The sequence below is a fragment of the Chelmon rostratus genome, chromosome 13 (genome assembly GCF_017976325.1).
Source record: "Chelmon rostratus isolate fCheRos1 chromosome 13, fCheRos1.pri, whole genome shotgun sequence".
In the NCBI taxonomy this organism is placed as follows: domain Eukaryota; kingdom Metazoa; phylum Chordata; class Actinopteri; order Chaetodontiformes; family Chaetodontidae; genus Chelmon; species Chelmon rostratus.
The window spans coordinates 3,851,451-3,871,245 of NC_055670.1; the positions used below are offsets into that span (position 1 = coordinate 3,851,451).

General features: G+C 42.7%; 1 protein-coding gene across 1 annotated transcript; it reads left to right on the forward strand.

Moving 5' to 3' along the window:
- The first annotated feature begins 6,636 nt into the window (after positions 1-6,636).
- tnfsf11 (TNF superfamily member 11) lies at positions 6,637-14,690 on the forward strand. Its single transcript, XM_041950837.1, has 4 exons — positions 6,637-7,047; positions 9,137-9,172; positions 12,205-12,331; positions 12,844-14,690. The coding sequence occupies exons 1-4, from the start codon at positions 6,847-6,849 to the stop codon at positions 13,281-13,283; spliced, it is 804 nt and encodes a 267-aa protein (XP_041806771.1). The 5' UTR covers positions 6,637-6,846; the 3' UTR covers positions 13,284-14,690.
- Positions 14,691-19,795: the final 5,105 nt, after the last annotated feature.

Sequence of the window (19,795 nt, forward strand, 5' to 3'; positions counted from 1 at the left end):
CTCTTTCTCTCTCACACACAGATCTATGCATGTACGTGCACACTTCTGGGTCAACCCAACGTGAATAAAAGTGTGATACAACTCAAACAAACAAGCGATAAGCTGCATATATGCACAAACCTTGCCTCCGCTCTTCCCTGCCACAGCACAGAGCTCCTGACTTCTTAAGGAAATTGCTGAGGGCACGGGAAACCCACAGCTAAACACAGGTTCTCACGGTGTATTAACGACCCCTGACCAAGAGAAAAGCACTTCATAGTACCACATCCACAGCCAATGCCAAGACCACGCCACGGCCAGCCAAGTGCAGGAGGACGCTGGAGCCAACGTGAGTTCAAAAGGTCTCCCGGGAAAGATAAGTTCTTCATCCTCACCAGGTTTGCTCTGAAACAGCGTCAGAGGAGAATTCTAGCTGAACACAGACTCCAGTCCCTGTGCTACATTTCAAAAGTAAAATATCAACAGAGGCCATTCTATTCAAGCGTGGTAAAAATAAGAGTAATAGTAAGGGGGGAATGTGGTTTCACTACAACATAACCGAAATCATGTGTGTGGTTTTATGAAGTTAGAAAGCCCATAATGATGGAGTATTAAATGATTGTAGCGCCATGAGGTTTGATGGTTTGAGGGGGGAGGCACATATAAAAAGCCAGCTTTCTCCCATGAACTCCTCTGGCACCCAGAAATTCGCTTGGATTTCGCAAACTCACCCAACCTACTACAATCACCCCTCCTTTCCATTGTCACTGCTCCTGCCTAAAATAACTCCTGTTCCTAAAGGAGGTTCGTTTTCTGCTGGGTTTTCAAATACTACACTGTTGTTCTGCTGGCAGTGGGAAAACAGGAGAGGTTAGGGAGGTCACTCTCTGGGCTAACAGGAGCCACTGCCATGTTTAGATGCTGCAACAGCCACGATGTGTGACCACTGGACCGTCTGTGGACACTCAGCCTTAATGAGGTGGTCCAGCAGTTTCATGTGACAATACCTTATTGTGCATCTTTTTGGAGAATGTACATGTAAGTGGATTATAAAACGAGATGAGAAGGAAGTAAAAGTATCACCTTGTGTTTGTCTTTCACCTTTTTTTTAGGTACAGTACAGAGTTCAAGTTCAATTGATTTTATTTATCAGACAAGCATACAGAAATTCTTGCATAGTTCTGTCAGTCATGTAATGCAGGAATCAATATTTTCAAATTAAAATTGAATCAAATGGTTGCATGTAATGCATGTAATGTGCTGGTATCGCTCTAACAGAAAAAACCTTCACTGAATTATCACCCAGCTCTACAGTTCCCCTCAGCTCTACATAATGATTTAACATCCTTCAACTCATTGTTTTGCTTTAACAAACCGCAACTTTACTGTTTTGGTTCACTCTCACCGCTCTCACCAACCTCCAGCTGCAGCAGGCTGCTGCTTTCAGGGGAGAAAACTCTGATAAACTGGCTGTACGCTACCTGCCCAGCACCAAGTGGCAGACAGACAAAGTTAGCAACTGGATGGTGAGCATAGCGGAGCAATAAGAAGTTAAGGAGCTAGATACTGCACACAGGACTTGGTTAAGACCAAAGCAGAGCTAAAAACAGAGTGAATATTGGACTTCGTCAGGTCGCCAGAAACACGACACCTAAATGCTGATGTTACTCTGTCTCTCCTAGATGTGTAATAGGCAACTTTTGCTACCACAGCTTGTTCCATAGCCCCCAAGTAACTTTAAAAAATCACTCTTTCAGAGGGATCGTTTCGGGGTTATTCCTTTTCACATTCTTGCAGATAATGAGAAAATCAATACCACTCAAACTCACGTTTGTACGTTTGTGGTTAAAGACCTGAAAGCAGGAAGAAGCAAATAACTGGGCTCTGTCCAAGGATAACACAATGCACATATTCAACTCTAAAGCCCACTTTTAACACATTTTACTTTGTTAAACCATACAAAGTTTAAAAGGTCAAGATTTCGTTTTAAAGAGGTTTACGAGGTTCATGGATGTCAGGCAGGCAAACTCATGTCTAGTCCACATGTATGCAAGTATTTTTAAAACAGAGTTTTTCCTCCTTCATTCTTAAACAAAAATCCTGTACACACAAGCACTGCTTTTTTTTTTGAAAAAAAAATCTCTGTTCATATATAAATGCCAAAAAACAATTGAAGCACTGCTATGACCATGCCATAGCAACAGGATGATATAACCTTAACTCAAAAGCCATGTTGGCCTATCAGAGGCCTGAAAAGGGGGGGGTCTGTGTCATCAGAGTGTTGGATTATGCAGTAGTGACCACCGTAGCACATTCTGACGCCTCAAGCTGCTAAGTGCAAGAGTCGCTGTACATTTATGTGCAAACATGCACAAACTCTGTTAGCAAGGTTAGCACTGGCACTATTTTGGCTCCGTCTGCCATTGTACAAAACTACCTCGTGTAAACAGCCAAGATAACAGCCAAAAACAAGCCAAAAACTCAGTGTTCCCTGTCCACACGTCAACATTGCAAACAGCTTTCTAAAAGCTCAATTTTCATTGACCTAAAGCTGAGTTTGTGTGTGGACGAGAGGCCGAAACACATCAAAAAAGGTCAGTTTTAAAAAATACCCGTCTATACCTGGGCTGAACATCAGGGTCCTCTGTTAAGTATCTTCTTAAACCTCACTTTCATTTTATATCTTTTTCTTAACTGATTGTATTTGTGGTAGTTATTTGAATTATTTTATCTTGCTTTATATCCTTGGATTTAATTGGTATTATTTTGTTTTGACTGGAAAGAACTGTTTTGAAACATTAGGTATGAATAAAATTTGTATTATTATTATCTTTATTATTACTATGTTATCATTATTATTATTCCTGCCCACAAGTCACTGTGCACAATCAAGAAATTGCTCGCTCTTCCCCACTGTTTCCTGTCTTGATATTAAGCTAAGCTCTGTGGCCACTGGATGCAGGTTCATATTTAGTGTACAGACATGAGTGTTATCTATCTTAAGTGATCTTGAAGCAAAGAAGTATATTTATCAACATTTTGCTCTATTTCTTTAAAGACAGAAAATATCTACAAAGAAAAGTCAGTGCACAAAAAGTGAGCTAGAAATCATTCCAAAGGGACTTCACCGCCAGCAGGCAGGTAGGTGGACACTCACACTGCACACTGCACTGCACAGGGTGTTTTTGGTTGGATAAAGCAACTAATAGGTGTAACTCTGCAAAACAATGGCCTGATAGTTTAAGTAATTCCATTCATAAGACTGTGGTAAGGCGCAGCTACAACTCATGAAACAACACTTAAATGAAGGTGAGAGGAAATAACATCTGTCTGTTCATGCAGGAAGGCCTGTTAGGGATATTTGTGGTCAGACAATTACACACACCCACCCACCCACACACTCCCACACATTTGTACTTCTGTACTCGTGAGGACCCCCGCTGACACAATGCATATTGCAGCCCCTCACGCTAACCTTAATCATCACAACTATATGCCTAACCCAACCCCGACCCGAACCCGAACCCAAACCATAACCTGAACCTTATTCTAATCTAAACCTTAAAACCAACGCTGACTTGAAACCAAGTGTGACTTTTAACAGTTCTCTAGCTGCAGCTACAGTCCCTTCTTGTTTTAAGCATGCCATAGTTCAGCCACTCTGTCAGAAACCCGTCAGAAACCCTGTAAGACCCACTTTTATTCTGTTTTTTTCATTTTTTTAAGTTTGACCTTCTTGTGTTTAATCTGTCTATTTTTTGTGAATCTTGCTTTATTTGCACTGAGTCTGGCTGAATCTGTTGATGCTTGAAGGTGTATCTTAATATTCATTTATTCTCTGGCTTTTAATTGTGTTTAGCCTGTTTTTATCATTATCTGATGCCTTGGGTTTAAAAATATGTTGAAACCTTTCTGTATTTTAATCTTGCTTTATTTCCACAACATCTGTTAAGCACATTTACATTATATCCTTATCCTTGTATACATAAATTTACATATGTGCCTGTTCTTGTGAAGCACTTGGATGCAAAACCTGTTTGCTTTTAAAACACTTCATAAATTAATGAACTTGAACTTGAACCCTCAATCAGCCCTTTGAAGGTGCGTCCTCGTTTTCCAAATGTTCTCACTCCCAAGGTCTAAAGCTCAAATTGTTCCCACAATGTTAGCTGTACACGGATACATGCACATAGCCCCCCTGCCTATGACTCACAGTGATGTCTTTCAGGTTTAGTATTAGTCTCTTAGTCTCTTCACTTGCTGTAATAGTGGAAATCCAGCTTTTTGGTCATCTGCCTTCTGTGTCATCTGTCTGCAGAAAATCGCTGATGTGCAAAGAATCTGGCTGGTAGGACGTGTTGCAAAATTTTAGATGGCAGCTGTCAACAGTTGATTTCATGGAGCATATCTAAAAAGATTTACATTTATATTTGTGTTTGAGTGGTCTCCAGCACAACTATCGTCCCTCTACCGATGCACTGTTTAAGAGATTAAAGGATAGGTTCACATTTTTTGAAGTGTATAGCCAGGTGGCCATATGTATATTGAAATGGGTTTTACTTGCTGTATTAATTCCTCTTGTTCATACTGGCTATAAAAAGATTCTTTTCTAATAAACTCTAAACGATTCTGTAGACATATTTGCATGAGCACTGTGGATTTTTCACCATCGCTTTTTATTATGTGGGAGATATTAAAATAGCTAATATGAATAGCTAAATATTTTGGGAAAATACGTTCGCTTTATTTCTTGCCAAAAATGATATGAGAAGATGGATCTTGCTCTCATGTCTATACAATAAATGTGAAGCCATAGTTTAGCTTAGCTTAGCATAACAACCTTGACAGCTAGCCAGAAGGACCAGGCTGCAAGGACTTCCTGGAATCTCTGCCAGCTGCCCACTAGTCACAACTCCTCATTTCTGTACCCTCTGTTTGTACAGATTAAACAAACGAGATATGAAGTGTGAAGGAGTGAGTTTCAGAGGAGGAGTCAGGCTCATTGTTTTCCCATTTCCAGGTTTTATGCTCAGGTAAGCTGTCTGCTGGCTGTAGCTCCAGACGTATCGTACATATGTGAGAGTGGTACGTCTCATCTAAATGATTATTTTGTGCTTCTCAAGATGTCGAATTTTCCTTTAAAAAAAAAAAAAAGACCTATATAATTAAATTCAGTTGCATAGAGTGCATCTGGTGTGTAGGTGTGCTCCAGTTCAGGTTTACTCCACAGGGACTTCACCATGAGAGTGATATCAATGTTCTTATCTAACTCTTGGCAAGAAAGCAAACTTCCAGCCTGCTTCCAGACATGAAGCACTATTCCTTTGAAATGCACCACAAAAAGTACCTAAAGGTCAGCACGCGGTCATGACTGCAAAGCCCACTGAGACATTCTGAGAAAACTGGGGTCCTGAATTAAACATGACTTGACATTAATTTTCAGCTTTGTCTTGTGAGGATGAGGATGAGTGAGGATGGTGACACACTGGATTGTAAAGACTTAAAGGGTCTTCTAATGGACCTCCAGGAGACAGATGTCCCTCAAAAACAAGTATATTAAAGATGAAATTTCACAAGAAGTGAGGGAGTACAAGGAGTGGGCTGATGAGTTAGCAGTCAACGGTCCAGTTGCTGGACAGTAAACGAGCTGGAGGCCTGCCAGGAACTTTTTTTTTTGCCAGTTCCAGCTTAGAGAACACGACAATAAGATGTGATAAATGCATGACTAGCTCTTTCTAGATATTTAGCAGGTAGGAGTGTTTAATGCTTCTTATAACATCAGTCCTACACTGACATGACAACAGTAAAAAGTAATGGCTCAAGTAGGCTGGAAACCAGTGAATCTGCATTTTCATTCATCAGAATTGTGTTTTTTGTCTGATTTGACTAATGGCTGAACAGAACTGTGGAGCTAATGAGCCTAAGCTATGGTGAGTAGTGACGTACTGACTGACTGTTCAACCAAAAGAGCAAACTATGATAATTATGTGACAAACTGACAGCGTAAATAAGTCTCCAGCTAGTCTTATGACATAATATTGACAGGCATGAATTTAATTCACAAAGCTGTCTGTCTCTGACCTTATGTCCGCTTGGTGCAGTTGTGTTTTGGATGTTTGGTGTGACAATAGAAGGCTGTTTTCACTCTTGTCTGCTGAAGGTGGGAAGTGTCCAGCGGTATTGTGACTACTTCTTTTTGGGAAAAACATATTAGGCAGATTATTTTAGGATGCAGAGCATTTTTCTGTGTCTTAAAACATGTCTGGAGAGGCTTTAGATCAAATATGATCAATTGCCTCAGTAAGTTAAACCTCAATAGGATGAATTCCTTGAATTTCATTTCTGTGAAAAGCATCTTCTTTCTTAAAATAATAGTTTCCAATTCTTGTATGCAAGCCCTGTTAGTGTTTCTGTGTGTTTGCTTACAACATTTAGTGTTTTTGTTGTTAGGTTTGACCTAAATAATCTTCATTTGGTGTCCACAGGAGTGTAAACTGATGACTGGCAGCTTTAAAGCTCATTTATTCTGTGCTACAGTCGCGTTGCGCTGAGAACAGCCTCGGTGCAGTGACTGTGTGTCACCGGGGGTGTGGACGCGCAGAAGGGGTGGATCACGTGTTAATGCCGTTCTGTAAAAAGCCTCTGGAGCCATAAAGGCTTCGCTTTACCTGTCGAGCGCTCAGGTCTGTCTGGTTGCCAGTCTTTTCCGTGTGCCTATCTGAGTCCCTCTGATTGGCCCCGGAGGGAAGCGAGCTCTCTCAGCCCACCCACCGCTGATAATAGTGACTCTCGCAGTCTCCGCTTCCTTCCTCGCGTCGAGTCTGGATTCTGGCCCCGGGGCTGAACGGCACACACCGAGCGCACATCATGGCAGCTACTCACAGCGAGTACAGAGGCTACCTGCGAAACACCGTCGACATCGAGGCAGGGCAGCACCGCTTCCACCAGGTGCAGAGCTCGGAGCCCACTTATCGGCCGCTCCTATTCGGGACCCTCGCTGTTATGGGATTGCTTCAGGTGGCTTCCAGCGTGGCCATCTTATTACACCTGACAGGTTATCTGCAAGAGGTAGGCTCAGTGTGACTCCGTGTGCTCTGGTTTGGTTATTGATTGCCTGCGCGCAACCACACGCTTTGCAAAGTCATTCACTGCCGCCAGCATGTATGTAGGTTCGGTCGAGCTTCGGCTCTGTGTGTAAATATTTATCTACTGACACTGTCAACACTTCTCTCGGCTCCAAACGACTTGCGACAGTTCAGCAATGTTTGCGCAACTTTATAATGCCATAAAGGACACGATAAGTTTTCCAGTTGTACATAAAGTTGGCGGTGCGCGCTCTTAGAAGTGAAGTAGGTGTAATCTAAAGAAGTGGAGGAAAGGAAGCCTCGACACCCAGCCAGGCGTGCAGTTTTGTGCGCCAAAGCTTCGCGCACTGTTGGCGTCTCTTTGGTGGCGCTGCGCTTTGGCGGCGCGCAGTGAAAACACCCCGGCTGACAGATAGCATCTCAGGAAAAAAAAAAACCTTGATGACATTTTCCGCGGAGATTAGTGATTTCAGCGTGATGTTTTCCAGGAGCTGCAGCTCGATTCAAAGCATCGTGGATCCGTTTTGAAGTGTCTCAGCGTCCCGGTACACGCTCCTCTGTAAATACATATGTCAGACTTGCAAGATGCCTTGTTTGCAAAATACAGATGTTTTCACTTGAGGCTCACAGGCTGCAGTTTCTCCTGCGCGTGTTTACATGTCATCTGGGGGTTATAGTTGTAATTTATACCTGTCAGAAGTTGTAAACTTTTGAGAGCTGTTTTCGAGGAGTTTGGAGGCAGAGTCTGGCACAGCTTCGAGCCTCTCTGTTCTAACTTGCTGGTCTGACCGTGCAAAGTCAGTGATACTATCAAAATACATGTGTCCTTACATGGTCCAATGCTTTTTGTCAGGCCATCTTTGCCATCTTTTTGACTGAGTGTCTGTGAGCTTGTAGAATAACATTTACATTCTGCCGCAGTTGTTTTTGTTACTTTATGGCAGTTCTGGAGTTGAATAATTGTCATGTTTCAACAAGCCAAGAGGGCAGACCACATCTCCGCTCTGTCAGGATGCTGGAAGTTCACCTGGGGAGCATCTGTCTGTTTCTGTCTTTCTCTGTTTGCCTCTGTATCTCTCTTAGTGTTTGTGTGTTAAATTTCTTTGGCTTGTCTTTGGCATAAACACACTGCAGTGTGGTAGTAGCTAGTTATGTACAGGATGTGAGCCAGAAAAAAAAATAAAAGGGAGGGAGGCAATGTAGTGAAAACAGGCAACCAGAAGGAGAGACACAATGTTTCCCCTCATGGCTGTTATCATATTTGTGCGATAACATTTATTTGTGGGACTGGTCTGATTATGTCACGGGAGGGATGCTGGTCTGATCTTCAGGAGTGACTGAAGCCCAGCAGCGTCAGATGCCCTCTGGTCGTTCTGAGTTAACACACAGCCCCTTTTTCCAGATTCTCTGACAGCTGCATATGGTAGCACTTTGAGCGTGAGTCAGGAGTTGTATGTGTGTGGACTGGAGTTTGGCACCGGACCATCATCTGCCCACAACACCTGTAGAACTTCCTGGAGATGGAGAGGAGCGCTTGAATCTGCACGGCGCCTCGCCTGCATAGGAATGTGCAGATCTGGGCAGGTTTAAGAACGCTGCTCTGACTCAAGCTTGAGTGCTAAAGTTTGTTTGTTTGTTTGTTTTATTCTGGTTGCCTGTCTTTGTGCATCAGGTTGGATGCGTGCATGAAAACCTTGTGGGCATCTTTGAATTGTAATGCACCTTTAGATTATTCACAGACAACAGCTCTGCAAATAAGAACCAGTGCTCAGTCTCCAAATCACTTTGACTTTCACCTGCTGCGGTGGAATGCAGACTGACATACGGGAAATAACCTCCCACTCCCACACACTCCCTCTGTGTCTCTCTTTGTCTCTCTCTCTCTCTCACTCACACTCACACTCACACACACACACACACACGCACACACACATACATACATATAAGCATCCAAACTGAATTACCGCTTTCTATTTCTAAGTTTTAATGTTCTCATAGCAGCTCATTTGAGATGGCATATCCATGCTGCACACAGACCTCTATAACCTGGACTCCTGTGTTTCTGTCTCCAGGTAGATTTGTCCACAGCCCCACATCGGCCCATAGAGGTGAGTTTGACTCCAGGCAGCACAACACAGCTTCTGACTGGAGCACAGTCCACTCAGAGAAATTGCATTTTAACTGATTTCCTTCCTCCTGCGATATTATACACATACCTGTGATCTTTGACATTAACAGCAAGAGTCTGTCATTAATTATTAAACATCAGGAGTGATGCCTTCTTCAACAAGCTTAATGTCAATAGACTTTGATTGATTTGCTCTATCAATCCTAGATATGTCACTAAAGGGAAACAGTGGTGAAACAAAGTTAAAGCCAAAATGAATGTCTCAGAGGCCGACAATAATCCGCTTTAAGAATGTTTTGAAGCATGCCTGGAATATTGTGGGAATGTTTTTAAAAGAGAAGAGTTAAAGCGTGATTTCAATCAGTCATGGGTGTGTTTTCAGTATATACCACAGCTCCTGTGAAGCAAGCACCAAATCACGGGTGATCACACAGGCTGGAGAGATCAGACCACATCAGGGGAAACACCGTTCCGACTTGGACTTGATGGAGGGTCAAATAGATTGTCCTGTAGGAATTTCCCACAAGTTTGATTAGTTACATACTAACACTTTGCACAGATAGTATTTTACTGCATCAGCTATTAGTGAGTCACTTATTGGCATCAGCGGTTGCAGAGTGTTTCTCTGATGATCAGCAGTAGCATGAGGGAGTTAGAAAATAGGAGTTCTTAATTGCTTAAGTCATATTTGTTTCTCTAATCCCCTTTTTTGGAAGTCGCTGCCTGTTTGTTGGCACAGGTTTCTCTGAGCAAGAGCAGAGAGCATCCAGGAAGTAAAACAACACAGAATAAATGCGCTGCTTTGCCTCACTAGTGTTTGGTTTCCCATAATGCTTTAATTTCCTTTGAAATTATGTATTTGTGTTTGCCCTGAGTATCCCTGGTGGAGTACTTAAACACACCACCCAGACTGTCTTGGACTGAGGAGCTCATTGTGCCGTTAGCCTTCGGCTGTTTCCCATGAAGCACGGGGAGACGTACTGGGAGCTTTATGAGGTGTCAGGGTGACAGGTCCACTTGGCCCACACTGTGTTGTGCTAGGGTTAGCCCTGAGAATGCCATTGCCCTCCGCAGACAGTTCAGCGGATTTGCCAGAGAGCAGGTCTCAGTGGACAGCCGTACAACAGTTCAGCTCCGGTGTGTACTCTTTGATGTGAGGCAGGATGTGCAGGCCTACGCCGAGCTGGGGCTGTGGTCAGTGCGATCTCAGGAGTGGTGAGAACACAGGACCATGAATCAGACACAGCTCATGATCTGAATGTTTAAAGTCTGTGGAGAACTGTACAACTATGTGAGAAGGAGATCTGACTGATGCAGTATGAAACACAAAGAGACAATCTGCCTTGGTGGCCAAGCCTTGAGTGTGAGGACTTTTGTTCTAGTGTAGCATCATAAAAACCATAATGGAGAAGTGTGCGGCATGTCGTTAAAGGGGTGCGTGCACCATGGTATTCCAGGACCAGACGTACAAAATCAAGTTAGCAGTCACTGTTGTATATTTCAAAGCAGATCGCACCGTAGATCAGGAAGCTGCCAGACTGCAGCTACTTTGTTTAAATAATCTCTTCTCTCTGGTTAAAGAGGTATGACGTGGTCTCACCACAAATCAAGATAGATCCCACAATGTAGGGCCAATTGGGAGCGCGCTCACAATTACTTCGTAGCCTTGGCAAGACGTTGTTTACCCCTGTCTCATTCCAAGACGCTGCGCTATAAACATGTTTGTGCAGCAAATTGTTTTTGGAGGACAGACAGTGCTAATCTTAGTTTGAGAGCTGTGCAAATTTGTCTGGACTTGGGTTGTGAATAAATACTTCCCAGTAATATTAGCACAGCACAGGTGCAGTCTTGCAAAACCATGTTAATGGTGTTGGTGGGACTGGCTCTGTGTTACGGTGTTCGTGCTCAGAGGCGCTGTGTGTGGTTTTTAAGCTGGTACGTTTAAATTTTCTATCCATTTCAACACTTTCCATTTCCTCGTCTGTTTTTTAGGCGCTGGCTCAGAGTTAGGGTGAGATGATATTGCCAGGAAAACCTGAGATTATTGGATCAGAGGAAATTACTGTAAAACCATATAACAAGTTTAAACACATTTAGGATATAACAAAACAATCTGTTGAATCTAAATAATGTTTTCACTGACGTGCAGTTTACCACATTTATTTGTGTCATTTGCACACGTATGCACACCCTGATAAACACTCATGTACTAATTTCATTTACAGTTGCATCCAAAATTGTGTTGCAGTTAAAACACTGCAAGGTATTTTTTCCAGGTAACTGACAAAGTGGTACAACTTCAACAGTCTCATTTCACTGAGATCTCAAAAAAAAAACAAAACGCTCACGCCTGATATTTTAATCTCACACCAGATGTGTAAGAGAGTTGGCAGCTCGAGTGCAGTAACTATTTACTTGCTTGGAAACCATGTTTTCCTTGAGTGTATATGCTCCGTCTTGCCTGGGGATGACAGCCCAGCTCAGACTGCGGATGGCGGCGTCATTGGCCTTGAATAGAATCAGCACTCGAGGCTGAATACAGTCCAGATACGTTTTGTGCCAAATCCGTGAGAAGCTCAATCTATGTGAAAGGCTACACTCACCAGGAGGCCTCCCTGTCACAGCCTCCGGCCCCAAGTACACCCACGGCTGTAATAAGAAGTGAGCAGGCCAGCCAAGGAAGATGGATAATACACACAGACACTTACTGTCTTCAGACGCACACACACACAATTCCATACAAACAGATGGTTATTCAAAGAGACAGCAGAGCAAAGCTGTGGCAAAACATGTCAAAATCGTACTGTTGCTGCAAGAGAAAGTCGTTTGTGTGTGTGCGGGTTAATTGTTGATGTCTCTTGACTGATGTGGGTGTAAGTTTCAAATTGCGCAACTTCTCCAAGTAGCAGACAGCACACACACACACACACACACACACACAACTGCACGAATACAGGTGATGTGTTTTGACCTTTCATTTGTCAGCAACTGAGCTGTTCGTGTTTTCTACAGGAAGTACAGACGGAGCCAGTGCTGAACGCACTGAGAGACACAAGAAAAGGCAGACGGTGCAAAACTCCAAAAGAGAGCCTGCCGTCAGCTCATCTACCAATCAGAGCGCACCAAGAGTACTCTAAGAGTGAGTCCAGTTGAATTAACAGTAATGTTAATTAATGCTATATTTCACAGGATTAACACGACATATCTCAAATTACCAAACATAAGTGAACAAATGGTGTCAGCTAGGTTGGCATGGTCGCATTCTTCCCACTCATGCTAATCTGCGTCAAACCTAACTCTGAAACACACATTTCTTCATGTATGCTCTTCTAAACGAAACAAAGTCAAACCTGCATTCATACCTGTATTCCCAAAGCATCAGCAGTTCAGTTTCATGCATCATTTGCCCCTTGCAATGCTACAGTCCCTTCCTGTTTTAATTGTTGATTCTTCCTGGCATCTATACATGAGTTTGTTTTAACCTAATTTAGTGAATCACTAGCTTGAAACTAGCTACTTACTAAGAACTAGTAGTTGTTGTATGAGGGTCTTACTCAGAATCCTCTTTGTTTAGTTTGTTTCTGATGAATCAAATAATTAATAGATGAATAGAATAACCAAAACTTCCTTTGTTTTATGCTTGCCATGAAGAGGGTGAGCCAAAGGCCATCACCATTGACTGGGACGAGGTGCATGGATACCGCCACAGAATGGGCTACCAGAAGGGGAAACTGCTAGTGATGGAGTCAGGTTTCTACTATGTTTACGCCAAGACGTGCTTCCGCTACTACAAGCTCGTACCAGAGGACGGCAGTCAGGCTGGGATCCCGCCGGTAGACGTTAGCAACACCCAGCTCATCCAGTACGTCTACCACGAGAGCATCAAACAGAACAGCAAGGCCGTAGTGCTCATGAAGACGGGCAGCACCATGCGCTGGAACAACACGAGCTATAACATGTACTGCGCCCAGCAGGGCAGAGGAGTTCGGCTGGAGGAGGGAGACGCCCTGTTTGTCAATGTGTCCAATGCGTGGATGCTGGACCCGGAGGGAGAAGGGACGTATTTTGGGGTCATAAAGTTGGGTAACTGAAATTTAAACACGTGGGGAGCGGACATGCTACTGAACATTTGATATGCCAAAGAACCACTGTTAGTGATTTATAATGTTGATTTGTCAAACGTGTGTTTTATTTTTTTTTATTGAGTGTGTTGTTTTTTTACACTTGCTCTACGCCAAATAGCCTTGGAGTCCTTCACGAGAGAAACTAATGAAAAGGTTTTCTACTTTTAAAAACTTGTCTTGCCACTTAGCCCTCAGCTTCATCCAAAATAGCACTGGACTTTTTGTTTTTATAAGATTTTTTTTTTAAGTATTGCGGTTTGTATTGGGAAATTTCAGTTCAATTACAACATTTAGACTTAAGCATAGACATGTGTTTATGCACTAATTAAACAAACCACAAGGGAGCAACTAAGGAAGTGAGTTTGCTGGAGAGAAGTGCAGTCAGAAAGGTTTGTTGATTGTTGGAAAAAACGTAAATAGTTGATGGTAGAGCATCTGCAAGTAGTCTGCAGATTATCACAGAATAAAAACAACAGAACTTCCTGTTCTGTCTCTGACCTGCAGCAGTGAATGCACAAGGGTTTTCCTCATTCCTGTTTTATAAGTGTGAGCAAAGCAAGCAATGAGGCGTCCTCACAGTAAGTCGGTCTACGGTATTCGGAATGGGCAGTGAGATGCTTTTTATCACCCTCAGCATCTCTAAGACACCATTGAAATTTGATACCATGAAAAATTCACTTTGACTCTGACATTTTCTAGCAACAAAACCAGTTGAAAAAGAAGGTCATGTGTGTGCTCTGTTATCCAGTTTCTGTCTGAATGAAATGTGATGAGTTGCCTGCTTCACTGAGGGCAATTACAGGACAATGTCATTTTAAACAATGTCATATTAAGGAGGTAATGACATTTGTTTTTTTTTATATTAATGTCAATCAACAAGCAATGCAGATAGCTGGACTGTCTGACCATAAATGGCGGGACTCTTGTCTTCTTTAACTAGAGGAACCAAATTGAGTTTGGTTCATCCTTAACTTAAAGTTTGTTTTTCATTTGGCTCTTCAGTGAGGTAAATGGGAATATGCACTAAATATTTATTTATTAGCTATAGAAGTACAGAGACAGGTCATTGTTAAAGTGACCTTTCGGCTGTAAAAAAACATTTATATTTTATGTCTGTATGACATTCATTATACAGCACTTAGAGGAAATAGTAGACACGCTTTTTGTTATTAAAACACAGGGGCTTCATTTTAAATTCCATATTTATGTATCTCGATTTTGACAATTCTGTGTGCACTTGCTTAGCCAAAAGCAATATGGATATATTGTTTCTTCTACAAGATTGTAGCATACCTGTAAGATCTTCATCTGATTTGATTTTTCCATTCAGTGTTTTTTATTTATGTTTGTGTATGTTTTAATAAAAAAAAAAAAACCCTACTTTTGTAACAGTGTTTCATGTGTATTGATGTCACCCAGGTCAGGCTGGCGTCGCTGTTTGCAGTGAAGAGGGATTAAACTTCACAGGATTAGGTCGCAGCCACCTTGCACTGTAACCCGATGAACAGGCCACCCTGACTGTAATTGTGATGTGCAATTTGATAATTTTTAACACCGCTATGGCCAAAGAGTGAAGTCACGCTGTTCCCTTACCCGGCTGCAACCCCGGTCAGAGCGGCCCACCAGCTCATTACAGAGATAGGTTGTATAGAAAAGCCGCCCACTGGTGCTGCAGCCTCTGCTAACTCACAGCAGACATTTGGACCACAGCACAGAGCGACCTGCAAAATAAACAAGAAACAGACTGCATGGGATGGGAATAATGATGAGAATTTCATTACTTCACTGTAATGTGTGTAAGCTGTTTTGATCATTGTGGTTATGGGTCTCCCATGAAGCCCCACGGCATGTGCGAGAGAGAAACTGTTTTAATGTTGGACCCGAAGCCAAACAATTCCTTTATTGTCTATACTTGGGCGTTCACCAGCATATGGCCAGAGAATGGTTCACACGTTTGTGCTGTATGCTGGGACCTCACACGGCTTTCAGCTCATTGTTCAAACGTTACTGAGAGTTTGAAATAAAATCTGAGGTTTGAGGAGAAATACTTGGCTGAGGCGTAGACGGAGCTGATTAGTTTTCAAGTTTTTCAGGATTTTCACTGCCATCTTTTCTGAAGAGTAAAGCACTGACTGTTCTGACTGCGGAAGTGTAATATTTACTGTAAGTGGTCTTAATGAAATGTGTGATGAACGTTACCGTTTGTAAGGGAAGCTGTCCATTCGTGCCTAAAAGATCTGTTTTTGTGCGAACTATTTTGTGCAGATGACAAACAGCACTCGCACAGAGCTTTGCAACAACAAAACAATTCAGCTGTGGTGTCCATAGGGCTACTCTGTTTCACATTTCACGTCCATGTAAAACAATAATAAATATGTGTTCTGCGTTTGGCAGAAGTTTGGCAGAAGCCGTAAGCATAAACAATGGACTTCCGTAGTGTGGCACCCTTTTGAAGTGAGTTGATTTCTCAATTCTTGGCGCTGAACAGAAACCATTAAAATGTGTTGTGTCAGTAAACATTATGGAAAGCTTGGCGTCTGCTGGACCCCCACCCTGAACACGTACACACACATACTCCCACTCAACACGTATACCCACATCCATATACACACTCAGACGAAGAAGTTTCACTTGCTTGCTGCACTCAGTGGTTCATAAAATGGGCTTATTTTACTGCTCACATATCCTTCCTTTATTTATTCAACCAGGGAAGGCCATCGAGAGCAAGCTCTTGCAATGACGTCCTGATAACAACATCTGAAATACATCCAAATATTACAATACATATAAACCAACAGAGGTACGAGAAAGATGCATCCACAAGTTTCACAACAAACAGGTTAAGGAAGAATAGGGTGCGCGTGAAAACACAAAGGGCTATGAAAATGAGCTGGTATGGATTGGAACAGGGCATAAAATGGATTGCTGACTTGTATTTTCACTCCTGCCAACAGGTCTTCAGATATTCCATGACGGTGAGTCGCAGACGAGCTCCAGTGGAACAGACTTTTTTCACGTCTTCTTTGGTTTTATGATGCTGCATCTCCATCAGACATGATTTCAGAGTCTTCTGGGCTCAGCTAAGAGGTGGAGCTGTTGATTCAGAAAAACAAAGTCATGTGTTGGAAAATATATCAGGGTGTTTTCCCCAAATAAGCAGCACCAGAGGCATCAATATAGAAGTGAATGCTATTAGCTAACTATGGCTGCCTAGCTTTATGAGACTTTGTGGTTTGGACGAAATGGAGCTCTGAGAAGTCAGTTTTGCCGAGCAGCTGGAGGGCTTTGTTTCATGCAGTCAGGTTGCTTAGTGTTTCGCACGCTTGCACACATTTAAATATCCACGCACTTACACACTCGAACCATCAATGCAGTTTACAGATTTGTGCCCACGTAGATCAGCAAGCACGTTCAAAGGCACAGCCAACCTAGTTAACACACTCTCCTCTGCTGAGTCAGCATGGCCACCTATTTTCACAAGCTGGGCCCTCGCCCTTTGTCTTCGCCCCAGTGTAGCTCAGATGTCTCCGGCTTTTGATGTCTGCCGCTTTTACCACTTGGCTAATGCTAACATTAGTGTTATTAAAACAATAACAGAGTGAGATTTACAGGCTATGTTGCAGACACATGGGCGTGAGGTAGCAGGAGGGCTATTACTGTAACCAGGCCCTGTCATCTCCTGTATGAGCTGTCAGCTAAGAGCATGAGTTCCAAACAGTCTACGTCTGTGTGAGAATGTGGAGGTTGTTGGCCATCCACAAGTATTCAATTAAAGAAGACACCCATTAGTAATATGAATAGCTTATATAGAGGTCATCCTAACGAGTCAGTGGGTTCAGGCACATACAGTGTCACCCCAAAATCCATCTCTCTCTCTCCCCTTCTATCAAATTCCAAATGCAAAGCAAACATTTATAAACATCTTAACAATGAGGTTCAACATCTTTGTGACCCTTCTGACCTTTTGCTTGTCCCTTTTGACCTGGCTTCAGCACCATGGAGAGCACATCTAAAATCTGACTGCCTGAAAAGGTCGTCTTTGAAGGAGTAAAGAGCTCAGGAAAACGGTGATGGTGTGATAAAACTGAAAGTTCAAAACCAGATACTACATGGACCTTGTGAGACATGTCTTATCAACAATACAAAAAGAAATAAAAATCTTTCTTTGATATTATGCCAATTTTGATTGTTCATTCAAGAAGCAAAATGCTTACTAATACACCCAATGGCTTTTGTTTTTGTTTTGCCTACAATCGAGAAATTGACTATTTTCAACAATTTCTAACAGTACACTGCCTGTGGATATTCTGAAGGCCCTGAAGTTTAACAGTACACTGCATTTTGTTGGGGATTTATGGACTGGAACAAGAATGTTACCACTGCTGAGGTGCCCCTGAGCAAGGAACTTAACCTCCAACAGCTCCGGTGGAGCTGCTCCACTGGCCAGCAGATCAGACTGTGTTTATACTGGGCAGCTTCCGGGTGTGAATGTGGTAACCGGCCAATAGTTTGTGTGTTTGTGGCTGTTTGTAAGGGTCAGTACAAATAATTAGCGTCTCGATAAGCCACCATTAGCAGCTAACATTTATTAATCCTAAGCCCAAAAAAGCAAAAACAAAAATCTCAATATTGCTTGTCATGAACTAATTCATCATTATATTAAGAAATACCCAGTAGTCAGTTGCTCTACTATTGGCACAGTAGACAAGCAAGCGGGCCAGCTGAGTCTCACAAGTGCTGAGCCAAGAGCTGGCCATCAGTGCTGAAAGCAACAGAAATATGACTCAATCTGGGCTCTGATCTCAGGAAGGTTTGGGAATATCTGAAGGAAATTCACAGTGGCAGTACCACAACCTTATTAATAAGTGCAACACTTTGAAGAGTTTAGACCAATATGTAATATTTGTTACAAGGTGTTGCTGACTTCAGTTACAACTCATCACCTTCATCACTCTATAATTTCAAGTTGCTGCAGTGGCTCTCAAACATTCTGTGTCACGCCCCCCTTTTGATGCCAAAAAATGCACCTGTGTGGAGACAAATATACCGTCCAAATATGGAGTGGAGTCCATTGTTGATTCTCAGTGAGTCTACCATTACAAATGATCTTTTCACATTATATTGAGTTAATTTTTAATCTAAATAAAATTAATTCATCAATAATTTATTTTTAAAATCAAGCTATTTCCCCACAATGCCAATCATGGCTTTAAGAAAACTGTGGATCTATGATTAGATTAGATAAGACTTTATTAATCTCACAATGGAGAAGGTAAGGTAAGGTAGCCTATGTACGGTAAGTTTAAGAAAAATATAGAAAGTGTCTAGAAAGTGTCTTTTGCCCAGCAGTAGTGATTTGGATGTTTGGATGTTTGTAATCAGAGGAACATAGGTTATTGCACATAATAACAATACATTTGAGTTGTACAGCCTGACAGCGGTGGGGATGAAGGACCTGCGGTAGTGGTCCTTCCTGCACTGAGGGTGTCTCAGTCAGCCACTGAAGGAGCTGCTCAGCTCCTCTACAGTCCGGTGCAGTGGGTGAGAGCTGTTGTCCATGATGGCTGTGAGCTTGGCCAACAGCCTCCTCTTACCCACCTCCTCCACAGAGTCCAGTGTGCAGCCCAGGACAGAGCTGGCCCTCCTGACCAGCTTGTTCAGTCTTTCTGTCCCGCTCTGTGCCACCCAGGGCCCAGCAGATGACAGCGTAGAGGATAGCAGAGCCTACCACAGAAACATAAAAAGTCCTGAGCAGAGGTCTGCACACTCCGGTGGACCTCAGTCTCCTCAGAAGGTGGAGGCAACTCTGGCCTCTCTTGCATAGGGCATCAGTGTTGTGGGACAAGTCCAGTTTATTGTTAAGGTGAACACCCAGGTACTTGAAACTGTCCACTGTCTCAATGTCCTCCCCCTGTTCATCGGTGAGTGTGGTAGTGTCCTCCTTCTGAAGTCAACCACCATCTCCTTCGTCTTACTGGTGTTCAAGCACAGGTGGTTGGGCTCACAACAGTCCAAAAAGTCCATGATGACCGAATGGTACTCCAGCTCGTTTCCCTCTGACACACAGCCCACGATGGCGGAGTCATCAGAGAACTTCTGAAGATGGCAGCTGTCCGTGTTGAAGGTGATGACCACACTTGTGCAGACTTGCATACTTGATGACCCAGATCACCCATTGATTATTTGTGCAGGCTTTCAGTTTTGTCCAACAAACAATTGTCATACTGGAGAATGGTTGCAAACCACCACACCAATCAAAAGTTACAAATATGTTAACTGCAACATGTGAATATGCTATTATTTTAAATTAATGGGCTTCCTTTTCTTTGACTTCTGCTCAGGCTGACCTTATTCCTGTGATTCATTATTTTAAGGAACTGTGTGCAGGATTTGGTGGCACCTAGTGGTGAGGTTGCAGATTGCAACCAAGTGAATACCCCTGGCCTCACTCCTCCCTTTCCAAACATGTAGGAGAACCT

Coding starts and splice junctions, on each gene's coding strand:
- tnfsf11 (XM_041950837.1), top strand. CDS start 6,847: ATGGCAGCTACTCACAGCGAGTACAGAGGCTACCTGCGAAACACCGTC. Junction 7,048..9,136: donor TGACAGGTTATCTGCAAGAG/GTAGGCTCAGTG, acceptor TTCTGTCTCCAG/GTAGATTTGTCCACAGCCCC. Junction 9,173..12,204: donor CCCCACATCGGCCCATAGAG/GTGAGTTTGACT, acceptor TGTTTTCTACAG/GAAGTACAGACGGAGCCAGT.